The sequence below is a fragment of the Cryptotermes secundus genome, unplaced genomic scaffold (genome assembly GCF_002891405.2).
Source record: "Cryptotermes secundus unplaced genomic scaffold, Csec_1.0 scaffold101, whole genome shotgun sequence".
Taxonomy (NCBI): domain Eukaryota; kingdom Metazoa; phylum Arthropoda; class Insecta; order Blattodea; family Kalotermitidae; genus Cryptotermes; species Cryptotermes secundus.
Genome location: NW_019720704.1, coordinates 720003 through 742024, shown reverse-complemented (window position 1 = coordinate 742024; position 22022 = coordinate 720003). Strand labels below are relative to the sequence as shown.

General features: G+C 40.0%; 1 protein-coding gene across 5 annotated transcripts in view; it reads right to left on the bottom strand.

Annotated features, from left to right (window-relative positions):
• Positions 1-22022, bottom strand: part of LOC111870922 (vacuolar protein sorting-associated protein 13D) — a 232195-nt gene that overhangs the window by 52649 nt on the left and 157524 nt on the right. For all 5 annotated transcript variants that reach the window (XM_023863569.2, XM_023863598.2, XM_023863561.2 and 2 more), the window contains exons 49-56: positions 20405-20584; positions 16745-16963; positions 15676-15900; positions 11216-11394; positions 9852-9996; positions 7847-8064; positions 4740-4977; positions 3036-3216 (exon numbers count right to left, since the gene is read on the bottom strand). In XM_023863569.2, coding sequence (XP_023719337.1) covers positions 3036-3216; positions 4740-4977; positions 7847-8064; positions 9852-9996; positions 11216-11394; positions 15676-15900; positions 16745-16963; positions 20405-20584 — 1585 coding nt within the window. The remainder of the gene's footprint in view (positions 1-3035; positions 3217-4739; positions 4978-7846; positions 8065-9851; positions 9997-11215; positions 11395-15675; positions 15901-16744; positions 16964-20404; positions 20585-22022) is intronic.

Genomic DNA, 22022 nt, shown 5'->3' with positions numbered 1-22022 from the left:
CTCTTGGTCTATGCCGATGATGTGAATCTACTGGGTGATAATATAGATACCATAAAGAAAAACACACAAACTTTAAATGACGCAAGTAAGGAGGTCGGTCAAGAAGTAAACACAGAGAAAACTAAGTACATGTTGCTGTCTCATCACCAAACTGCACGGCAAAATCATGACATAAAAATAGAAAACAGATGTTTTGCAAATGTGGCACAGTTCAGATATTTGGGAACAATGATAACAAATCAAAACCAAATTCATGAGGAAATTAAGAGGAGATTGAACTCAGGTAATGCTGGCTACCATTCAGTCCAGATCATTTTGTCTTCTCGTCTGCTGTCCAAAAACATAAAAATTAGAATACACAAAGCTATAATTTTGCTGGTGGTTCTGTATGGGTGTGAAACTTGATCTCTGACATTAAGGGAGGAACATAGACTGAACAGGGTGTTGAGGAGAATATCTGGACCCAAGAGGGATGAAGTGACAGGAGATTGGAGAAAACTGCATTATGAGGAGCTTTGTAACTTGTACTCTTCTCCAAGCACTATCAGAATGATCAAGTCAAGGATGATGGGGTGGGCAGGGCATGTAGCACGAATGGGGGAGAAAAGGAATGAATATAGAATATTGGTGTGAAAGCCAGAAGGAAGAACAAGGCGTAGGTGGGTGGACAATATTAAAATGGATCTTAGAGAGATGGGATGGGATGGTATGAATTGGATTGATCTGACTCAGGATAGGGACCAGTGGAGGGTTCTTGTGAACACAGTAATGAACCTTTGGGTTCCATAAAATGCTGAGGAATTCTTGAGTAGCTCCAGATTTGGTTTCTCCTCAAGAAGGGCTCAGCTCCATAAGTAAGTGATCAATGGCTGACTAGATGCTATCTTTTAACATAAGGGATAACATATTCCCACCTTTTTCTTGCAGAACTCCAGGGAAATCAACAATTCTCTCTCGTTTCTGTACACTGACTGAGATTGTTCCAAACATGGTAATCTAAGAGATTTAAATTTGTAGAGTTTGGCAGCCAATCGGTACAGTAACACCAGACATTTCCAAAGAGTGGGTAAGAGGAATTTAAATTTGCCATTTCTTAACACTTAAAATAAAACCATCATTTCCATGTAATGAGCCAAGTGAACTTAATAAACAGTTTTAATACACATACTTTGGTATGTACCACAGAGCTCACACGAGTCTCTTTAATTATGTACAGGGTGAAACACGAAATCTATTACAAAAATCTTTATTTCAATTGCAATACCAGAAACTAACAGACAAAAAGAAAGAGCAGTGCATGCAGATTTATCCTCTGTGAATGAAGCATTCAATGTGGCCATCATTATGTCTGGCAACTTCTTCAGCATGAACTGTGATGTTGTTGATTACTCAATGGCACATATCCTTAGTTATTTCGTTGCAGGCCTGAATGATCACTGCTTTTAATTCCATTATTGTTTGAGGCTATTTCAGAAAAATCTTTTCCTTAAGGAAAAGTCCACCTTTCAAAACAATTTTGGAACTGGTTTTGCGGAATGGCCTTCAGAGCTGCTGTCGTATTAGTCCTGATGTCATCAATGTCATCAAAAGGCCTTCCTTTCAATATTTCCTTTATCTTCAGGAACAGAAGAAAGGTCATTGAGGGCTAGATCAGATGAAAAGGGAGGGTGTTTTAGCACGGCTATTTGTTTTCTAGCTAAAAAGTCGCTCACAGACAGTGTTCCTTTGGGAACATTTTTGTAAACACCTTCCTCATGTCAAGATCTTCAGTTAAGATTCCCTAACTGTTTCTCTGTCAATGTGCGCTTGCTACGCTATGCTCCTGACAGTCAGCCAACAATTTTTACGCAAAATATGACAAACTTTTGCAATGTTTTCTTCAGTTCTGCTTGTTACTGGTCGTCCTAATCTTTCTTCATCAGTGACACTTTCTCTTCCCTCTGAAAAATGTCTCACCCACTTGTAAACTTGCATTAACATCTCTCTGATTTCATTTCCACTCTTGCCAAGTTTAACAAGAAATTTAATGTTCATTCGATGCTCCAATTCAAGCACTGACATTCTTGTGACAGCACACCAAAACATATTCAGACAATAATAGATGCCACTCAGACTGCCATAGATCAACAACAACACCAACAACAACACAGCCATGAAACACTGATATTCCATCATCATCAAACCATACTGAGATTTCTGTCCACTGCTGCCATGGAAAGCACACAGTGAGTTCGCGAGCTTTGTTGTCAGACAGAAGCAAGTCTGTGAACCAGCAGCAATGAGATCCTCAAGAAAATTATTACAAATAGTTCTCCAACAATTTACATGCTTCCATAGTTTTATGACTCACTTGAGTATCTGGGAATTCTCCTTTGTAAAAGTGATCTTCTTAATTCTTTAATATGAATGTCCCATTGCTTAGTGCTAGTAGGGAGAGGTACGAATGGCTTAAGATTTCATGAAGTCAATGGAAGTGAAATAAACAGACTTTACTACTATGCAAAACATGAGTGCAATTTCAAGTAAACATGATTTTGTAACTTTGCATTCCAAACAAATCTGAACAATGAGACTTGTTGGCTGCAAACAGAACCAGAAGTACAGACAGTATAGTGAACAGCAGCATATTCACCCGCTGTAAGAGTTAATTACAAATTATTACAGATATTGTGGCGGTAAACTTCAACATGTCGATGTGCATTACCCTACTGCACATTGTGTTCGAAGTGGTACACTACTTCTGACACATGCCAAAAATTCAGGGTACGTATAGCTATTTTATTAAAAATTTATTTTTTCAGTGCAGACAGCTCAGCACTGTTCTGTTCAGCACAAGGCCACAGATTATGCTGTAAACAATCAAACGGTCAATTTCCTGGGGGAGGGTAGTCATTCCATGTACCAGAACCAACAACAGGGGGGTAACATGTTTGACATTAGATACTGTGAAGCTTAAATCTAGTTTGAAAAAACCAAAGCCCAGACTAGACAGAGACCTGGACTTGTTCCAGTCCAATAGGAAAGAATATGCTTACCTCGGTGCAAACCAAAGAAACCATCTTTTGCTTGGACACACATGTTATTGTGAGCACAGCACAAACGTCCATCTTCTGTAAAATGCCATGTTTGTGTAGACTTTCGGCGTTTATCAGGTCTTCGTAAAACAAGACTGACATACTGTGTTGGCTGAGGGGCAGGACCAGCGATGTCAAGTACCTGAAAGTAATATGTTGGCATTACCTTCCTGAACAGTCCATGCCAAATGCTTCTAGCCACATGCTGCGCCAGACACTCTACAACTGCTCCAAGCATAAAAATGGAAGACAGCCTCTTGGCTCTGGATATATCTCATATGTAAAGGGTATTTCAGACAAGCTCAAATACAGTATGCACCAAAAATACAGTACTGAAATGAAAAGATGTTCTGTTGATACCACAGTCTATTCATGTGAAGGTCCCTTGCATGATAGAACCTTCTTAAATCCTGAAGAAATGGTCTGATCACCATGTTCCTGTAGCGTTCTTGGGTGACAGTAAGAGCATTGCCTTCCTCATCCTCAATGAATACGGGCCTAATATTCTGTGTGCTGAGACGGCACACCATATCTTCACACGTGTACTATGTAGCAGTTTCTGGATGATAACATCTGGCCGCTCAAAACCAGGAAGCGAGTAGTCTAGCAACCACTTTCATATGAGCGGAAATAATACTCAACTATGAATACTTTTTCCTCTGTCGAGAGACCCATTTCCAACAACAACTGCACAACACAACTTCCTTTTCACTACTGGGAACAAATGTAGCTGGAGTTATGCTCTGTCGATAAATGCATATGCACGTTCAAGATGCGCAAGTTTTAGTACTGCATATTTTGGCACATACTGTATATTGAATTGATATACATTAGGACTATCTTCAAAACTAAACACACCCTAAGGGTTCACTTATGAAAACCTGGCTGGAAAGAGATCCACAATAGATGGCACATTGCATCTGTAACATTCCCTGTGAATGTGGCAGACCTCTACTTATGTGGCTTCAAGAATATAGGTACAATCTCAAAGACAGACTTCTAGACAAACAAAATTAGCCCAACATGCCTATGAAGAGGGTCACTTAGTAGGCTGGAATGAAGCTAGGATTTTGAAAACTGAAAGTAACAGCAGGTATAGGAAATACAAGGAATTAGCCCATATGGCATGCTCAACCAATCCAATCAGCCAACCCAGTCTGGACATTTCTCCCATCAGCAATGAGGTTACCAAGTCACAAGGAAGGTCAGCATGATCTGACAGATTCTTCGTTTGTCTCTACGTGATTTTAGTCCTGGGGTTCAGGTTTCAGTCCACTGATGGTGCTAGCAGCAGAAGGAAGTTTCATACTACTACCTATGCAAATTACGTTCTCACATTTAAATGTTAATATGACCACTCTGCCAATGATAATACAAACTCAGACCTTCTTAACCAGGCCATTCTCTCCAGCCTCCTGTTCTCGTGTCCCTCCAGTATGGTGGGAGGCAAAGTTTCAAAACTCACACAAAACAACAAACAAAATTATAGTTTTGTATAATTTAATCTTCTACATTTTCATGAAGCAGACAGAAAAGACAAAATATTCTGAAATTAATGCAGCAAGCACTGCCCACATTTAATCTCCTATTAATTTCTAGTTGAGTGTAATTCTCATTTGTTACTGTGACTCCAAAATATTTAAATTTTCCATATCCTCAACATACCAATATTCGGTCATCACTGTGAACACTGTGCTTTGAACGTGGGTCCCTAGGTGGACTGCTGCCTTCATGTTGGAGCTGCCCTTCTCCAGTCATTCGCCACAACTGTGAGCGTGCTCCCTTCTCCTTGCTGCTGAGAACAACTCTATTTCCTTCAGGTACGTCCAGCACCAACTGCTGGCTCTCCACATCTAACGGGTTGTAACACGCATTTGCTCCTCCTATTTCCTGTGTATCACCGCTAAACATAAAATAAAATAATAATAATAATAATAATAATAATAATAAATCATCATTATCATCTCTTCACAAAACATGCTACAGGGCTATCCTGACTCATAATGACACAGGGCATTCTGAAATATTATTTTACACAGAACATGACAGTTTGGCTCTGAAAAGTTGTATTATATTTCCCATGTGACATCACTATCAGGCAGTAAGGATCAGTGATAGTGGCCTCCATAGTCTAGGGGTAACGTTCCCACCTCATGACTCAAGGTACGCGGGTTCAAACCTGGCGGAGGTCATGGAACAAGTCCTCCGGGAGGGACTTTAAGCCGTGGGTGCCATGTCGTAGATTTACGGCACGTAAAAGATCCTCATGTCTCTAGGAGACATCTGAGCAAAATTATGTAAAGTTTCCTGCCCAAGTAGTTTCCAGTGCCTCTGGTAGATGGGGAAGTTATCGGGTATCACAGCCAGCCTCACTGGCTGAACGGGGCTGATAGCTAGCACCAGTATCGGCAGGGTATGGCGACTGGTAGAATATCAAAGGGGGACGCACAATAGACTATTAATTGTAGTGCATGGGGAAACCAACCCCCTCCAATAATAATAAAAAAAAAAGGATCAGTGATAATCTAATGATTTCATAATGCTGTACCAACTGGTGAGCATTATGCATACTATCATATATAGTGTAACAATTACTGATTAGTTGAGGGACAGGATGTGTGACAGAGCAGTCACAGGTATTACTGGGTACTCTCCAAGAAGTGATGGTGCAGTCACAGTTACTGTTCAAGGGGTGAATTAGATAAATGCATCAAGAGCCTTAGCAAATTAAGCACAAACCATCTTCCATTGCCATATATATATATATACTATAGTAAAAGACTGAAAATGACAAGTTCTCATAAGTAAAAACTAGAAACCCCTCAGCACAATAGACAAAACCAGTATTCCTTAGTAAAAACCAGAAGTTATTGCAGCTGTTCATAAAAGCCTAAATCAATCTTTGAAGACCTTGCACTTGCCAATTGCACTTCCACTGAACTCTGTTTTCAATAGAAACTGAAGGTACTGTAAAGAAACCATTTTCATGCACTTCATAACATCTGCTGTGTGTTTATTGTTTGGCAAGCAGTGATGATGCAGATGGACAGAGCAATGGATAATTTAGCAGATGGGAAAGAGATTCTTTTCAAAAGCAGGGCTCACTTGTTTCCTTGGTCTTATATTCACTGGCTGCAAACTATGCATTTGCAACAAGATTTTAGTTCCATTTTAGGTTCATGGATAATGCTTGTCACTAGTGTGTAATGCAAGGGCTGATGGGATTAACTGTTCAGAACTTGTCAGCAAGTTTCCACTAACAGAGATGTGACAGAGAGCAGTAAATGTCTCACATATTTCGTTTTTACTGACAGCTGCAATAATTTCTAGTTCTTAACAGGGAATACAAGTTCTATACAGTACTTAAGCATATTTAAATTTACTAGTGAGAACTGATAATAATGTATTTATGGTTTCACTGTGCTTGAAGCAAATCTAAAAAGCACAGTTTTAAACTGTGGTCATCTGAGTCATGAGACCATGGGTACTGCAGCCTAACAGGTGGATACTAACATTTGGAGGAACATATTGTCTCATCTTCAGGGTAACCTGTCTGATGATGGAGGTAATTCATTCTTCTACAATTTTGATACCAGATTACACGGTGTCATAAAACTGAATAAATGTCCACTGCCATAACAAACCTCAAATCTTCTTCAGTATTCAAAATGTATGAAAGCAAAATAGTGCCTTGTCTGTACTTCAAGTTTCCATTATGTTATGTGAGAAGAATTTAGGATAAATAATTTTGGCAGGTGGTTGGGTCTATTTATGGAGCTCGATATCTCACAATGTATCAGTATCACATGATCTAGGGCATGATGCTGTACAGTTGGCACACGCTGACCTACATTCTAAAGGAACTCACTGCCTCCATCTTCAGGGCAGATCTAAAATGGAACGTTCCTCCAAAACACTGGTACATATTTACCGTACTACATGGTGTCACATTCCGGAATACTGTAATTTTTAACTTCCAATCTATAATAAATTCATAAAAAGTTTATAATCCTTCTTCTTCCACTAATGACAACAGAATACAAATAACAATTTAAAAATATGCTAACTGTACATCAGTCACCAATCCCTCCTGCATCACTTTAACTGGGCTCAGCACTCAGGGTTCAATCAGTGTTACAAGCACCTCCTGGAGCCATAGGCCACTTAAAATGCTCAAACAGTTCCAAGTGATCATGTGTTCTGACATGTGATTCCTTAAACTTTACTACCCAGAAGGGGAAATTTAAACAAATCATACTACAGGGAAGGCCGACAGATTTTAACTCAAAGGTTTCAGCTGGTAACGGCATTGGTATTGAAAAATTATATACATCTTTGGAATAGTTCCTGCTAAAACATATGTAAGAAAATGCATTCGTAAGAACCAAATTCTACTGTGCTCTTAATTACCCCATTTCCTCCTCTCTCACTGTCATCAGCATATTATGAGCATCCAGTCTGACTGCCAAATGTTTCTGAATATGGCCCTGCCACAAACATGAGGATCACTTCCTCAAAGAAGAGGAGAAACACAGCTCAAAATAGAGGGGTATTCCAATGTCATGATACTGCAGGACTATCATTAGCACACTGTTGCATAAATGCAACATACAGCCAATTTCATTAAATTAATGTATATGATATTTGTAACTGAAAGATACTGATTTCAGGAAGTTCAATCAAGTTGCTAGCTGCACTAATAGGAATTGAATACCGGTGCCGTGCAAGCATGATCACAATTCTCCTAAAGTCCACTGCTGAAATAAGCTTACGATTTGAATGTTCCTGTGAAAGCTATGTAGATAAAATTTTCATAGGTTAATCCTTGAGCCTCATGGTCCTCCCTTAAGGACTTCATGTCATAAGAGGCTGCTGCTCCTCCAGGGGCAAGGAGGGTGATGCTGTGGGGTAACGTTGGTTCATCCCATGCATATGGTACACATGAATGGGGGCGAACTGTCGACAGCAAACTCTCAGCTGTTACACAACTCTGAATTAGAACCAAAATAAACAAACATACAATTAATTATTTACACAGAACATACCAAATACATGCATTCTGGCAGTATAAACCCATGCAACACTTTGGAAATCACAATCCAGTATAATTTAACACAGATTTCACCAAACTAACCAAGTGGACTGACTGACTGACTGATTTTTTTTTTCTGTGGCGCTACAGCCCCAATTTGGGCCTAGGCCTACCTCCATGAAACTCTCCGTTTCACTTTGGTTTACTATATCTTAAACATCGGTAGGACTCCTTGGGCAAGTGATCAGCTCGTTGCAAGGCCTCTACCTGTAGACAAACATAGAAAAACGCACACAAACATCCATGCCCTGAGTGGGATTCGAACCCACGATCCCGGCTTCCAAGCGAGTGAAGACAGTGCATGCCTTAGACCGCTCAGCTACCGTGACCGGCCTGACTGACTGATAATCTGTATGAAACTAAATTCTTCTTGAGAAGATAACAGTTGCCCCATGTAAGGCCAGTTCTTTCTTTAAAGTTTTCCAACAAAATCTTATTGCCTTCTTATACACCAGAGTACTATATGTCCTTTTCATTTCACATGATATGAAGCCCTTATGAGAGCTGAGGTTCCCACTGTGACAGAATGAAGACTGCTACTATCTCACTGTGCAGTGTTCTTGGTCCTCATATCATCTTCCTCCTCTCACACCCAAATACTTTCCTCAGTTCCTGTTTTCAGAAATATTCAATCAATGCTCTTCCTTTATGGTGGCAGACCAGTTCTTGATCTCACAGAACTTCTTGTTAGCCTACATTTCTTAGTTTGAAATGCAGTCTGTCTATCCATCCACGTCTGTCCAGCTGTCTGTGTACCCCCCTTAAATTTTGTTAGGAGGCTTACGAGATCACCTTGCTGTCTGTGTTCATGTGTGTTCCCCACTATCGCTGCTATTTTGTTTTGTGAGGTCTGTCATATCACGGGGAAGCAGGTTATGAGTTCTTCTCCAAACTTCTTGTTAGCCTAATTTCCTTATTTTGGAAAAAAAAAAGTAAAAGGAGGCTTATGAGATCACTGCGTTGTCTGCGTATCCATCTGTGTTTCATATGGCCTATCCCACAAGAGCTGATCACAGAACCATAGAGTCTAGGGTAAGAAATGTCTTTGCCTGCTTAAACACTGGGATCATGGGTTCAAATCCCACTCAAAGCATGGATGTCTGTTTGCACATAATCTGTGTTTGTGTTTTCCTGTGTAGGTAGAAACCTTGTGATGGGGTGATCCCCCATCCAAGGAGTTCTACCAACAGTCTAGAATTAAGAAACTTAAGCAAAATGAAGCATTTCATGGATGCCCTATGCTGCAAGTAGGAAAAACATCAATAAAGATAGATAGGAGATAGACCCCACAAGAACTGTGTCATCCAAAGTTCACAAAAATGATGTGTGTGAGGCCAAGGACCTAGAGATGTTAAATATAAGTACCCACTGGAAAAAAAAAATTCTGAAACTGCAGTGCAGAATTTTGTGCGTGTATGGTTGTTAATTATTTAACACACAAGTAAATTAATCTGCATGTGCACTGAAAAAATAATTCTGAAATTATACATATACTTGATGCAGTGATGCTGCATTATGACTCTCTGGTGTCTGTGAGATTGATCAAGAGCAGTGTTCCAAAGGAAGACAGGCCTCCAACTTCAAGACTACCACTCACATGGTGTCATAGCCCACAAGATCACACCATAAATCTCACACAGCTACGCTCAGTGTTCAGTAAGCTTCACAAGACAGACAAGCCATACCTGATGGAACTGGAGTGGCACCTCAGAGTAATTGTCCAAACGTACTGTTGGAGGGATGATATCAGCATCAGTGAACACTATGAAGTACGTTGCATCTTGAAGGACCACTTCTACCCTCAGGAAGTGCATCTTGCCCTCAGTGTCTCTGTGAGGATGATACAGTATGCACAGATAGAGTGTTAGCAACATAAACACCACATCCATTAAATATCATGTTGTGTTTGCCAGTTTAACATTAACAGACCTAAGATGTAGCTTGATTTCACTTGAAATTGTGCCACTGGGATGACTGACAATGTAAGTCAGTAGCTTCCAGTACTTATACACTTCAATCATTGAAATGAAGTTTTTTCCTTGCTATTTTATCTTCTGCACTGTACATGTGATAACTGTATAGTGACACACATTTAAACATTCAGATTCTCCTCAATTCATGTGACAGTTTTGTTAGAAAGAAAGTTGCAGGGGATGAAACTGCATCAATCGAACACAATTTCCAAACAAAGAAATGCCTGAAATTTTATACAAAAAGATTCAGAACATTCTTGCACTTACTCAGAACTGAGTATTTTGTGCTGTACAGGACATCCCTTTCCTTATTTTAATAATAACAATGTCATTTCGGTATTAACAAATTGTGTTTGTAATTACTTAATTTCAAAAAACAATACTAGACATTACTAGGTGATGGGATAGCATAATGTCCTTGAAATGTCTGCACAGAACCTGCATCCCTGAGTCAGAATCACCTTGCCAATTGGTCTGAGACATACACACACTATATATATATATATCCCCTCAAATATTATGAAATATAACAACATAGATAATATGTTCAGAATTCTTTGTCAACATAACACTGTTTCCTGAAGATGACGTTGCTGTCTAAGACAACATGTTTCAACATGTATGCCATCTTCAGGTCTTGTTTATAGACAGTTTCTGTACCACACACTTAGCATAATTTTACATGTAAGCTGAGTGGATCCACCAGTGTTTTATATAGAATACTGCATACTACAATAGGTTAGCTTCTGTCATCCTTGCCCCGCAAAGCTCAGAAAGGCTTAAGCTGTCACCGCCAAATTGTCATGGGTGTATATGGCAACGTATGTAATGTCATGGAAGTCATCTGGAACATGTAAGTAATGGCTAGTACTCTGTAACCACTATGCCAGCTATTCCTTAAAATATTTCCTGTCATTTATTGTTCAGTGTCCCACTGTAGCCTTCAGAAAAATGTCACATCCCCATGCCTTAGCCAATCCCATAATGTAAAATATTTGGGGGGGGAAAATTATGGACACTAGGAGTAAACAACATCTAATAAAAACCATGATTTCAGATAGTGCAAATTTACTCACCTCACGTTAATTTGCAGGGAGTCATTAGTATCAATAAGAAAGCCTCCAGACCACAGACAGTTTGGCACGTCCAACAGCTGCACACATAACAACTGTTCTTTGTCAAGACGAGGCCAGTGGAATGGTAAACAGCAATCAGGAACAGCATTCAAGTATGTGGCTTGAGCACCTGGATCATTCTGAAGGATACAAATTAACCCTTTTAGTGCATGTCTTCAAAAACATTCAAACAGTTGTTTCTAACCTACACAAATATAAGGGTGAGTAAATAAGGAAACTTTTCAATATCATAAGATTATGGTAACCTAGGACGTGAAGCCATATAGGCTGACTGAGAGGTAGCAGTGTTTAGAAAGAACCTTCTGCCTGCTGCACCTTGAGGAAGGTAGCAGGGTTCTCTGAAACATACTGTGATATGTCTAACCATTGCTGGGTAACGGGAGATGGAACAAGTTGCCACAAAGACAGACCCTTGATAAACGGTCGGTTGCCAAGTTATGCAACAGCGGAAATGAGGTTACATAACAGTAAGGAAAGTGGTGTTTCCCTGTACTGTGCCAAGCAGAGCCAAAGTGAGCCAAGCTGAGCCAAGCCAAAGCACACTGGTTGCTACACAGCACTAAACAACTCTCGGCAGCATTGCCCAGCAACGCCTGCAAACACAGCATTTACGCAACAGTGAAGCGATGTGATTTTTTCGCTGTCTGACTGAGGGTTTATAAGGGAGACTGGAATGCGTAAAGAGGTGAATACAGGTGAAGTCTTATCAGTTGCCAGGTTGAGCTGTAGCGAGTGAATTGTGAACGCGAAGAAGACGTCATAAGTCAGTTGAAACATAGAAGCAGTCGCGGGAAGAAGAATGAAACATCTGTTGTACTGAAGATAGTGTGAAGAGATTTGTGAGTAGGGTTTGTAAAGTGTGTAAACCCATAACAGTGTCATAAGTATTTGTAGTTACAACTTGTAGGTTGTTAAATAAACTAATTAACAATCCAAACTGCGTCTTCAGTAGCAAAACATGTTACAATATGTACCTATCTATGAGACTTCAAAGCATCACATCCTAGGTTCAACAGAGAAAAGGGGTAGGAAGGTGTGAATGTGGCTGAATTCACTGGAAGATGTTAGGTGAAATGGACAAGATGATAGGTGTATGACAGAGTGGAAGGTGTGAAGATGGGTCAAAAGGTTTAATAACGGCTACACAAGGTTGTTGTTTAAAGGCGTGCATAAGAGACCTGGACATTGACTGCTGATAACATCAAAAAGAAGGCGGAAGCAATGATCTACAGTGAGTTATGACTACAGATACTACACCAAAATTGGGCATTAGTTACAAATCTGTGCACTTCCCAGTTCATAAACACTTTAGTGTTCACAAAGTTCCTGTGTGATGGGTGCCAAGTAGCTGATGAAAGACCATTTGGATATGGCTAAATGAAGCAATAGTTTCTCAAACTCCATAATTACTGAAGAAGGAACAGGAAGCCAATGTAACAAACCTGCGAGAAAATGCAAGAGTCTGGAATGGAAGCACCAAAGGACTCTCCATTTCCTGCAAAGCCAACAGCCACTCTGTTATTGTCCATCTGAAACATTCTCGAAGGTGTGTCAGATAGTGATACAGGCAATCATGCCTTCCTTAGAGTTACTAGATTCTGCAGCATTTGAGGATATTACAGAGGTAGTTATGAAGAATTCTACCTTCTGGGATGTAATGCCATGTAGTCTGTTGAAAGTCAACTGATGTTTTGGGGGGACATGTTGCCTCCACTTTCAGGGTCAATTAATAAGCCAAGCAAGAAACCAGCAAGTGGCAAGCAGAGCCTCCCTGTGCTACAGCAATTTGTACCATTTGTAGATTAATGATGATTAATCTACTTATGAGTTATAAGCATTCAATAAATTCAATATGCAGTCCACATCATGTGTCTAGTGACTAACATATGACAATATGCTCAGTGATTATGTTACTGAATAACTGTTATCACTACATGTAACACCTGCTCCTTCACTAAACACAAAGAATGTGATACAGAGACACACAGTGCAACAATGCTCAGGAAACTGGAACACTGATTTTTGGTGTCATTACAGCCCTAACTCCAGCACATGTTAATCTCTTGCGAGAACAAAGATGTTTTCCATGTGCAAACAAATACTGCAGGATCTTGAAATCAGACTCCACAGATGGGAAAAATGAATACCACAAATGGGGTCCTGCTGATACTTGAAATTCACAGTTGATAAAGGACTGCTGTGTTTCATTTACAAATTATACTGTACTGGAAATGAGTTTAAGATGGAACCGGGTGAGGAATGCGTTCAGAAATGCTTATTACCATATATATCAAGATCTCTTACCACCTTGTCTAAATCAAACAACAACAAAAGCACCAGAAGCAGCAACAACAACAACAATAATGGCATGTGTAAGGTGTCTGCATGATGAATAACAATGGGTTCTGGACTTGATAATTGCATTTATTAGTATTTATTTAGAACTATGTGTGCCCGGCCATGCCTTGCTGTGGCTCAGTCTGCCTGTTCTTCCCCAGTTTGATTTGAAATTACTCGAAGCATTGCTTCCGCTATGCAAGTACAACCTAAGCTTGTTCTTAGAAAACGAAAAGAAAAACAACGAAAAATAAACTGTACTTACGAAATAACTTCCACGCATGTCTCCAATTCAGTGAATAAGTTTTTGAACGCTCACTTTTACACCAGCGAGCACAATTATTATCACGTCCAGTATCACCAAAAATTTCTTCGGAGCTGGACTATTATAACCCAGTTTCGGATGCAATAGAGGGCACTTTCGCCGAGGGTTCCATTTCATGTGTTCTGTGCTCGTTGCTGCAGAAATGCATTATTTCCGCTGTTTCAACAGTTCATTGCCACGGTTATTCCAAGGCAACAACCCGCTGTTTCAACAGTTCGTTGCGACGGTTATTCCAAGGCAACGACCCGGTGTTTCAACAGTTCGTTGCCACGGTTATTTTAAGGCAACGATGTGATGCTTCAACAGTTCGTTTCGACAGTTATTCAAAGGCAATGACCTGCTGTTTCAACAGTTCGTTGCAACGGTTATTCAAAGGCAACGACCCGCTGTTTCAACAGTTCGTTGCCACGGTTATTCCAAGGCAACGACCCGCTGTTTCAACAGTTTGTTGCCACGGTTATTCCTAGGCAATGACCCGCTGTTTCAACAGTTCGTTGCCACGGTTATTCCTAGGCAACGATCTGTTGGTATTCGACGTATAACATGTTACAGTATATTAATATTGAATACAATTAATACTTTTACCTGTTTTTACCTGTCACAGGTGTGACATCTACACAATAGGCATATAAAAACATGCGCGTGTTCGAATGCAACGTTGTGTCAAAATTTTGAGGCAATCGGTGAAGAACTTTCGGAGATCTTCGAGGAGAGCCAAACCAAAAGTTACATTTTTATTTATATAAATTACAGTGAATTATAACAGCTCACACATTGAACTCCTTCTGAATGTCTGGCGAATCTCTATGAAGAACCTCTGACTGCTGTCTGAATCTCTTGCTAATCTCTCACTAATTTCAGACTGATCTCTACTACTCCTTGTACTCACGAATCCACTGTCTTTTGTAACTTCTGCGTGGCCTGAATGGAAGTCACCGCCTCCAAAAGTCCTATTACTCTTCTTCATGAATGTCTCGGAAATGTGCATGAACAGATGCCTAGTAAAACAGATAATTCCTTGTCTGGCTCCACTATTCCAGCTTTCAGGCAGTGTTTACCTAGCATGGCTCAGTAATGGACTGCTCCAGCTTGTTGTACCGGAAACATGTTTTAACAAGCCACTGTCTAGCAAGTGATTATTCCGTCACAATGATGATGATGATGATGATGATGATGGTGGTGGTGGTGGTGGTGGTGGTGATGATGATGATGATGATGATGATGATAAACCAAAACTGAGAGCAGTTTCTAACACTAAGGGAAGACTAATAAATAGTAAGCATTCAACAAGACTAATAAATAGTAAGCATTCAACAACACAGAGCTTAGAAAATTTACAATTTATGGAGAGATGACGTAAGAAGGGAGCTGAGGCTATCACATGACAAGGGAGTCAGAGGTTCATACCACTCTGAACTGAATGCATACAGAAGTTCGGTGGGAAAACCCCTTGGAATGCAGGCACGTGAATAAGAGATAATATTAAAATTCAATTAAGGAAAACATGCTTAAAGGATAGGGCATCATCCTGTATTTATGTAAAACAGGATGATCGGTAATGTCCTGAAACATAATATTTGTATTAATGTACAACCATCACAAGCTTTTAAATCTTATCTTAAAGGACAGGAGCTGGACTGCACATAATCAGGATTGGGTCCAAAGGAAAGCTTTTGTATCATAAGTGTTGCACCTGACTGAGTTATGTGCCTTCAGTAGAATAAAACTGGTAACTCACCAAAGTTGTAGCAAAGCAGCGTTGGGCAAATTGAAGTTGGTATGTAGATTTATTATGTAACTGAAATCTGGGTGACAGCGTGACAATATTAGTCGACCGGTAGCGACCTCTCCCTGGACGAACATTAATCCCGATCACATACATAATGTCTGGACGACAGTCACGCAATGATACACGTAGGCGGCGAACTTGTATACCTTTGTGTAGGTGGAAATGCTGACACCACTACAACAAAAATAAATACATAAATAAGTAAACAAATTCTGTACATCCTAATTGGATGACAGTGTATTTATGCTGAGTAATCATATTAAGAGAGGTTTCAATATCCACATCATTGTAACTAGAAGTCAACACTGTATGCAATGTTCATGAGGTCTGTTGTGAAACAAAATCCTTCCTTCCTTCCTTCCTTCTGCAGGACTACATTCCCATGTCCTGCCCATGCCTTTGCCAAACTCATCATAGTTTTCACCATTCCTATCTGAGATCACTCTGTCAGCAACTTTTCCAGATGTCTTCTGCACTTACAAGTGCAGATGAAGACATTTTTTTCTTGGAAAATGTTGTCCAAAATCTGCATGTTCCTTAGAGTGTGGAGGTATATAAGGCGTTTTCCCAAAATTTTCCTTCTAAAATTTATGTTTATCTTATTTTCCAAAAAAAAAAAAATGGCATGCATGAAATCTGCTATTTATGAAATTTAAAATTACTGATTCCACTGCCAAGAGAGAATTACCAGCTGTCCCTATTACAAAAGATAGTAACCCTTACCTGTGGCCATGCCAAAGCTCAATCGGTTAGTCACTGGCTTCCCACCACGGCGGCCCAGGCTCGATCCTGGGTCTGGTCAAGTGGGATTTGTGGTGGACAAAGTTGCGCTGGGGCAGGTTTTCTCCAAGTACTTCGGTTTCACCTGCCAATCTTCATTCCACCGATTGCTCCACAATCATCCTTGCCTATCATCTGGGGCTGTTACAATAGGCCAGAAGTGGCCGCAGTACCAAGTGTACTCAGTTCCATCCAACCAAGTAATAATAATAATAATAATAATAAAAAAAAACCTTACTTGTGGTATTCCCTCTGGATGGACCCCACTGCCAACACGAGCCACCACAGTGGGACTAGCTTCATGGTCTGCAAATGAGAAAAGCAGTGGGGCAACCATACGAGCAACTTCATGTTCCTCAAACTGACCAGCTGCTGTCTCTGTTGGCACCCCTTCTTGCCGAAACACTAATGGGAGGCCTGACTTGTTGATTATCCAGAACGGAGCTGTTACTGACACCTGAAAGGAGAGATAAAATTCAACCATGCGGAACATAGGTACAGATTGTTATTAGGGAATATTTAAATGGCCTCACGGCAAATGATGTTAAATGAACATAACTGCTGTGATTCCCATCATATATGCCTGAAGGTTTAAATTCACGCACAGGCTGATGATATCAACACTTTCCACTCCCAATTATATTACAGTTTCACCATAAATGTTTAAGTGGTCATGATACTGCATAATGACATGTAGGAGGCTGCACCATCTTCACCCAGTGAAATACATGCACTGTGATTATGAATCACACTCACTAAATCATTAGAACTAATCACCAAAACAATGAAATTAACATGTTCAGCATATCACAATTTTCTGTTCTTTGGTAGAGAATCTAGATCACGAATTTTATCTTCTTGCATTTATAAGAGATCATATAAATAACCAGCACTTCCCACCACACAAGCACTTGCTCATACCATTACTTTCACAGCACATCATTGCTTCCGATGAAACCCTCTACATATTTTGCAGGTTTCAGGGGACAGCTTCAGTACCCCTGCTGCATGTGAAATTGACATTTATCTAATTTTGGAATCCTGACATTATGTACATTTATCCAGTCATTAAAATACATGAAATTTAAGGTACATTTAAAATTTATGTTCCACCAATGCTACTGGCACACACTGCTGAATTACATAGATTTATGCCTCCTTACAGAAACATTCACATAATCAGTTTGCTGTAACTGATGACTGCATTTTTTGCAACATGTAGTTTTATATTAATCAGATGCAGCAAATGAAGTTGCTCACTCTCAGTCTGTTGTTCTAACAATGCCATCACTTGATTAATATTTGCTAGCAATGTGATCAATTTTGGTTAGAGAAACTAGAACCATACAGTCTATTCATAGTGGACTATGGACGTCACCATCTGTACCCACACGCTACAGCAAGAAGTGTTGCAATACAGTCTTATAATGTAACCAAAATATTTCACATAAATTTGTAAGACATAAAACATATGTAACAGTACTGGAGGACATGATCACTGCTACAACAAAATGAGGCATGGAATACTGAACATTGGCTATATTACCTTTGTGAGAGAGAAGAGATTTTAGAATTGTACATGGAAAAACTGGGAGATAAAATAAAGAACGAAAAAATTAGAGAGAATTTACAGATAAATATTTTACAAGTCATCTTAATAAATAACAGAATAAGACTGTATGGGTACATTCTAAGAGTGAACAAAGAGGGAAACCCAAAGAAAATTTTAAACTTGAAACTAAGAGGAAAATGCCCAAGAGAAAGAATGAGCTCAAGATGGTTACAAAATGACACAAAGGTGGAAGAAACAGTATGCGTGCAAAAGAGAAGCTCTTACTTTGTGATTCTTTCACATGCGATTCTGTTTAACTCTGAAACAAGAAAAGAACGACATCCACAATGACTGTCAGCCAAGGAAGACAACAGAATATCAGAAAAGTATTATCTTCTGGGATATAATGACAAGTAGTCAGTTAAAAGTCAACTAATGTTTTGGACGAACACATTGCCTCTGTCTTCAGCGTCAAATAAGCGAAGCAAGATACCAGTGTGAAAGCAGGTGGCAAGCTGACTGCTTTCACATTGGTATCTTGCTTTGCTTATTTGACCCTGAAGGAGGCGATATGTTCCTCTGGAACATAGGTTGACTTTCAATGGACTACACAAAGTTATATCCCAGAAGATAGTAATCTTCATAACCACCGCTGTGAGAACCTCAGACCCTACACGGCGCTATATCCCAGAAGATAGAACCCTTCATAACCACCACTGTGAGAACCTCAGACCCTACACAGCACTATATCCCAGAAGATAGAACCCTTCATAATCACCACTGAGAGAACCTCAGATCCTACACAGCGCTATATCCCAGAAGATAGAACCCTTCATAACCACCCCTGTGAGAACCTCAGTTCCTACAGAGCGCTATATCCCAGAAGATAGAACCCTTCATAACCACCCCTGTGAGAACCTCAGTTCCTACAGAGCGCTATATCCCAGAAGATAGAACCCTTCATAACCACCCCTGTGAGAACCTCAGTTCCTACAGAGCGCTATATCCCAGAAGATAGAACCCTTCATAACCACCCCTGTGAGAACCTCAGACCCTACACTGCGCTATATCGCAGAAGATAGAACTCTTCATAACCACCGCTGTGAGAACCTCAGTTCCTACAGAGCGCTATATCCCAGAACACAGAACTTTTCATAACCACCGCTGCGAGACCCTCAGATCCTACATAGCGCTATATCCCATAAGACAAAACTCTTCATAACCACTGCTGTGAGAACCTCAGATCCTACACACCGCTATATCCCAGAACACAGAACTTTTCATAACCACCTCTGTGAGAACCTCAGATCCTAAACAGAATATCAGGTTACTGATGTTGTGACATAATGCGAAATTCTTCTGTGCCATGTATACGGATGCATGCAGCCCTTGCAGTGGTTATCTGAACAGAAACTTGTTTACATTTTCTTATGAAAGTACCCCTTAGAGCATGCATCCCACCCCCCTTTCCTGTACCCTCAACTCTTGATGAAGGCTTGCTCAAAGACTGACAGCCACTTGTCTAAACAGCACACTCCTATTTCCAAACAGTTCTGGCTTGACTCATTCCTTCTTCCAGTGGGAAATCAACATGCACTGCATCTCTCGGGGCAGGCACACTGCATGTCCATCTTGTTACATTGCTTCATTTGTTATTCACCTCTTGATTTGCATTTGTTGCTATACTTTGTAATTTATTGTTACCTCTAATAACATACTGTTTTTGGCCTACTTTCCTTATTTAAAAAAATAAATGTAGGCTTATATGATCTCCATCCTGTCTGTGTAACACTCCTATCAGCTTCTGAATGCCTGAACCAATCTTTATAACACTTGGTAAGTATATCATGGCACCTGAGCCCATCTGAATGGTGTACTTCATAAGTCCCTCCCATCAGTCTGTGTATCCCCCTATCATTGCAAGGAAATGGCTTGATAACCAAGTTCCCATGGTAAAGAAGAATTGTTGCAGGCACTGTTCCCTATATGGTTTGTGTCACATCAAAGGGAAGTAGGCGATGAATTTCTTCCCAGAACTTCTCTTTTTTTTTAATGCTTTCATGAAGCAAACTTCTGAGCCTGAAAACTTGTATATCAAAAATGAAAATCTGCGAAAAGTTGTAACAATAACACAACACAGAGAAGTCTATTTGGACAAAACAGTGTGCAACATGAATAGCACTGCTGTAGGTTCAAGATGCACTAACAACAAAGGTAAACAAAGAAAAATTACATCATGGCATGAAGTTATGAACAGTTCAATCATTAATTCTGCATTTTCTGTTTCCCATAACGTGAGTGAAAGGAAGTACTCATAAGATGGATGTTCACTGTACTTGGCCTTACTTTGAGACCTGCTCCTCTCTTGCACACCACATTTGCATGAAGGTACAGGCGTCGCCCTTGCAGATCATGTAGCCGCACTACGGAGCTGAATGTATGTGCTGCCATGGGAATTACCAGCGTTCCCGCACGAGGGAAGTTCTCAAGATGAAAACACAACTCCACAACTTTCTCGATATCCACCTGTGACAGTCATTCTGTCATTAACAATGCATGAATAAATGAATACTTAAAACAACAATTACTTTACATTAATTTGCTTCAAATACAAGAGTTAAGTATTTCTGCTTAATATAACAGTTTCAGATGTTCTTTGCTGTTGCACTCCTCTGCCTGTCAGAAGGAAAAATTCTGATCTGGAAATAATGAACTCCAGACTAATGTTGAAAAAGTCCTTTTTAATGTAACTTCATTCTGGCTATTTACTTGTAAGTTCAATGAACTGCTGGCTCATGTATGCCATGTTTCACATATCAATATTGCTCTGTATGTATGCAGCTGTGTTCACAGGACAACCACCGCTACTCTGAGACTAATTACTTGAAAGCCCCAAATTTTATAATGATAACTGTCATTTCAAACGTGACCTTCATGTTGCTTATCACACAACTGACAGCTGCTTACTGTCACTAAGCCAGATCAGATATTTTGGGTCTTGGTTATGTGGCAATGGAGATGAAAGAGTTCACACAAACAGCTGCCACATGCCTGCAGAGATCGCTGAAGCTGGTGGTGAAGACAATGCCTATGCAAAACTGACTCATACCTAGGCTTCATATGCATGGGATTGTACTGCACAGATGTTCCAAACAAAAGCATGGAGGAGACCATAACCATAATGCAACACAATGAAGCAGGGTGGGGGAGAGGCTGATCCTGCACAAGCATTCAGTAAGGGCAGATGTGGAACATGAGAACTGCAGTGCAAGTGCCAGACATTAATGAGGACCATATACATTTAGGGCACAAGAGGCCATGTTATTTTCTACATGGCACGGTGAGAATAAGAGCCACTACAGAACTCCTTAATTCTGGAAGTTGCCAACGGCAGACACACTGAAGCAAATTTATTTATGGACAAATTGTACTAAGTAAAAATTTCTGTTGAAAAAAATAACTTTTTCTTTGCAGGTTCTTCAATGAGGAACTTGTAGAAACAAAACCTTGCTACCCACTCTTGCTAGACATGCTTCTTGAGGAGTCCACACAGGGTTCTGGTAGGAAAACCTGAAGGAAAGAGATCACCAGAGACATCTAAAATTGGATGTGATGACAAGATCTTAGAGAAATAGGACAGGGGTTTGGACTGGATTCATTTGGCTCAAGACAGAGACCAGCGGCAAGCTCTTGTGAACATAGTAATGAACCCTTGGGTTCCATAAAATGCTTTGAAGTTCTTGAAGGTTTAACAACCTTTGGCTTCTCATTAAGGACTCAGCTTCACAGAGTTAGTTAAGGAGTTCTGGAAGTTCCATGGTTATTCCACAAAGCACATAATGAAAGAGCCTACTCTACTCATGTTTGTAGAATTTCAGTGAAGTTACTATGTCACTGATATTTGAACAGATAATCTGATCTGTGAAAGCTGTATTCACGGTGTTAAAAAATCAGGCACAGGACA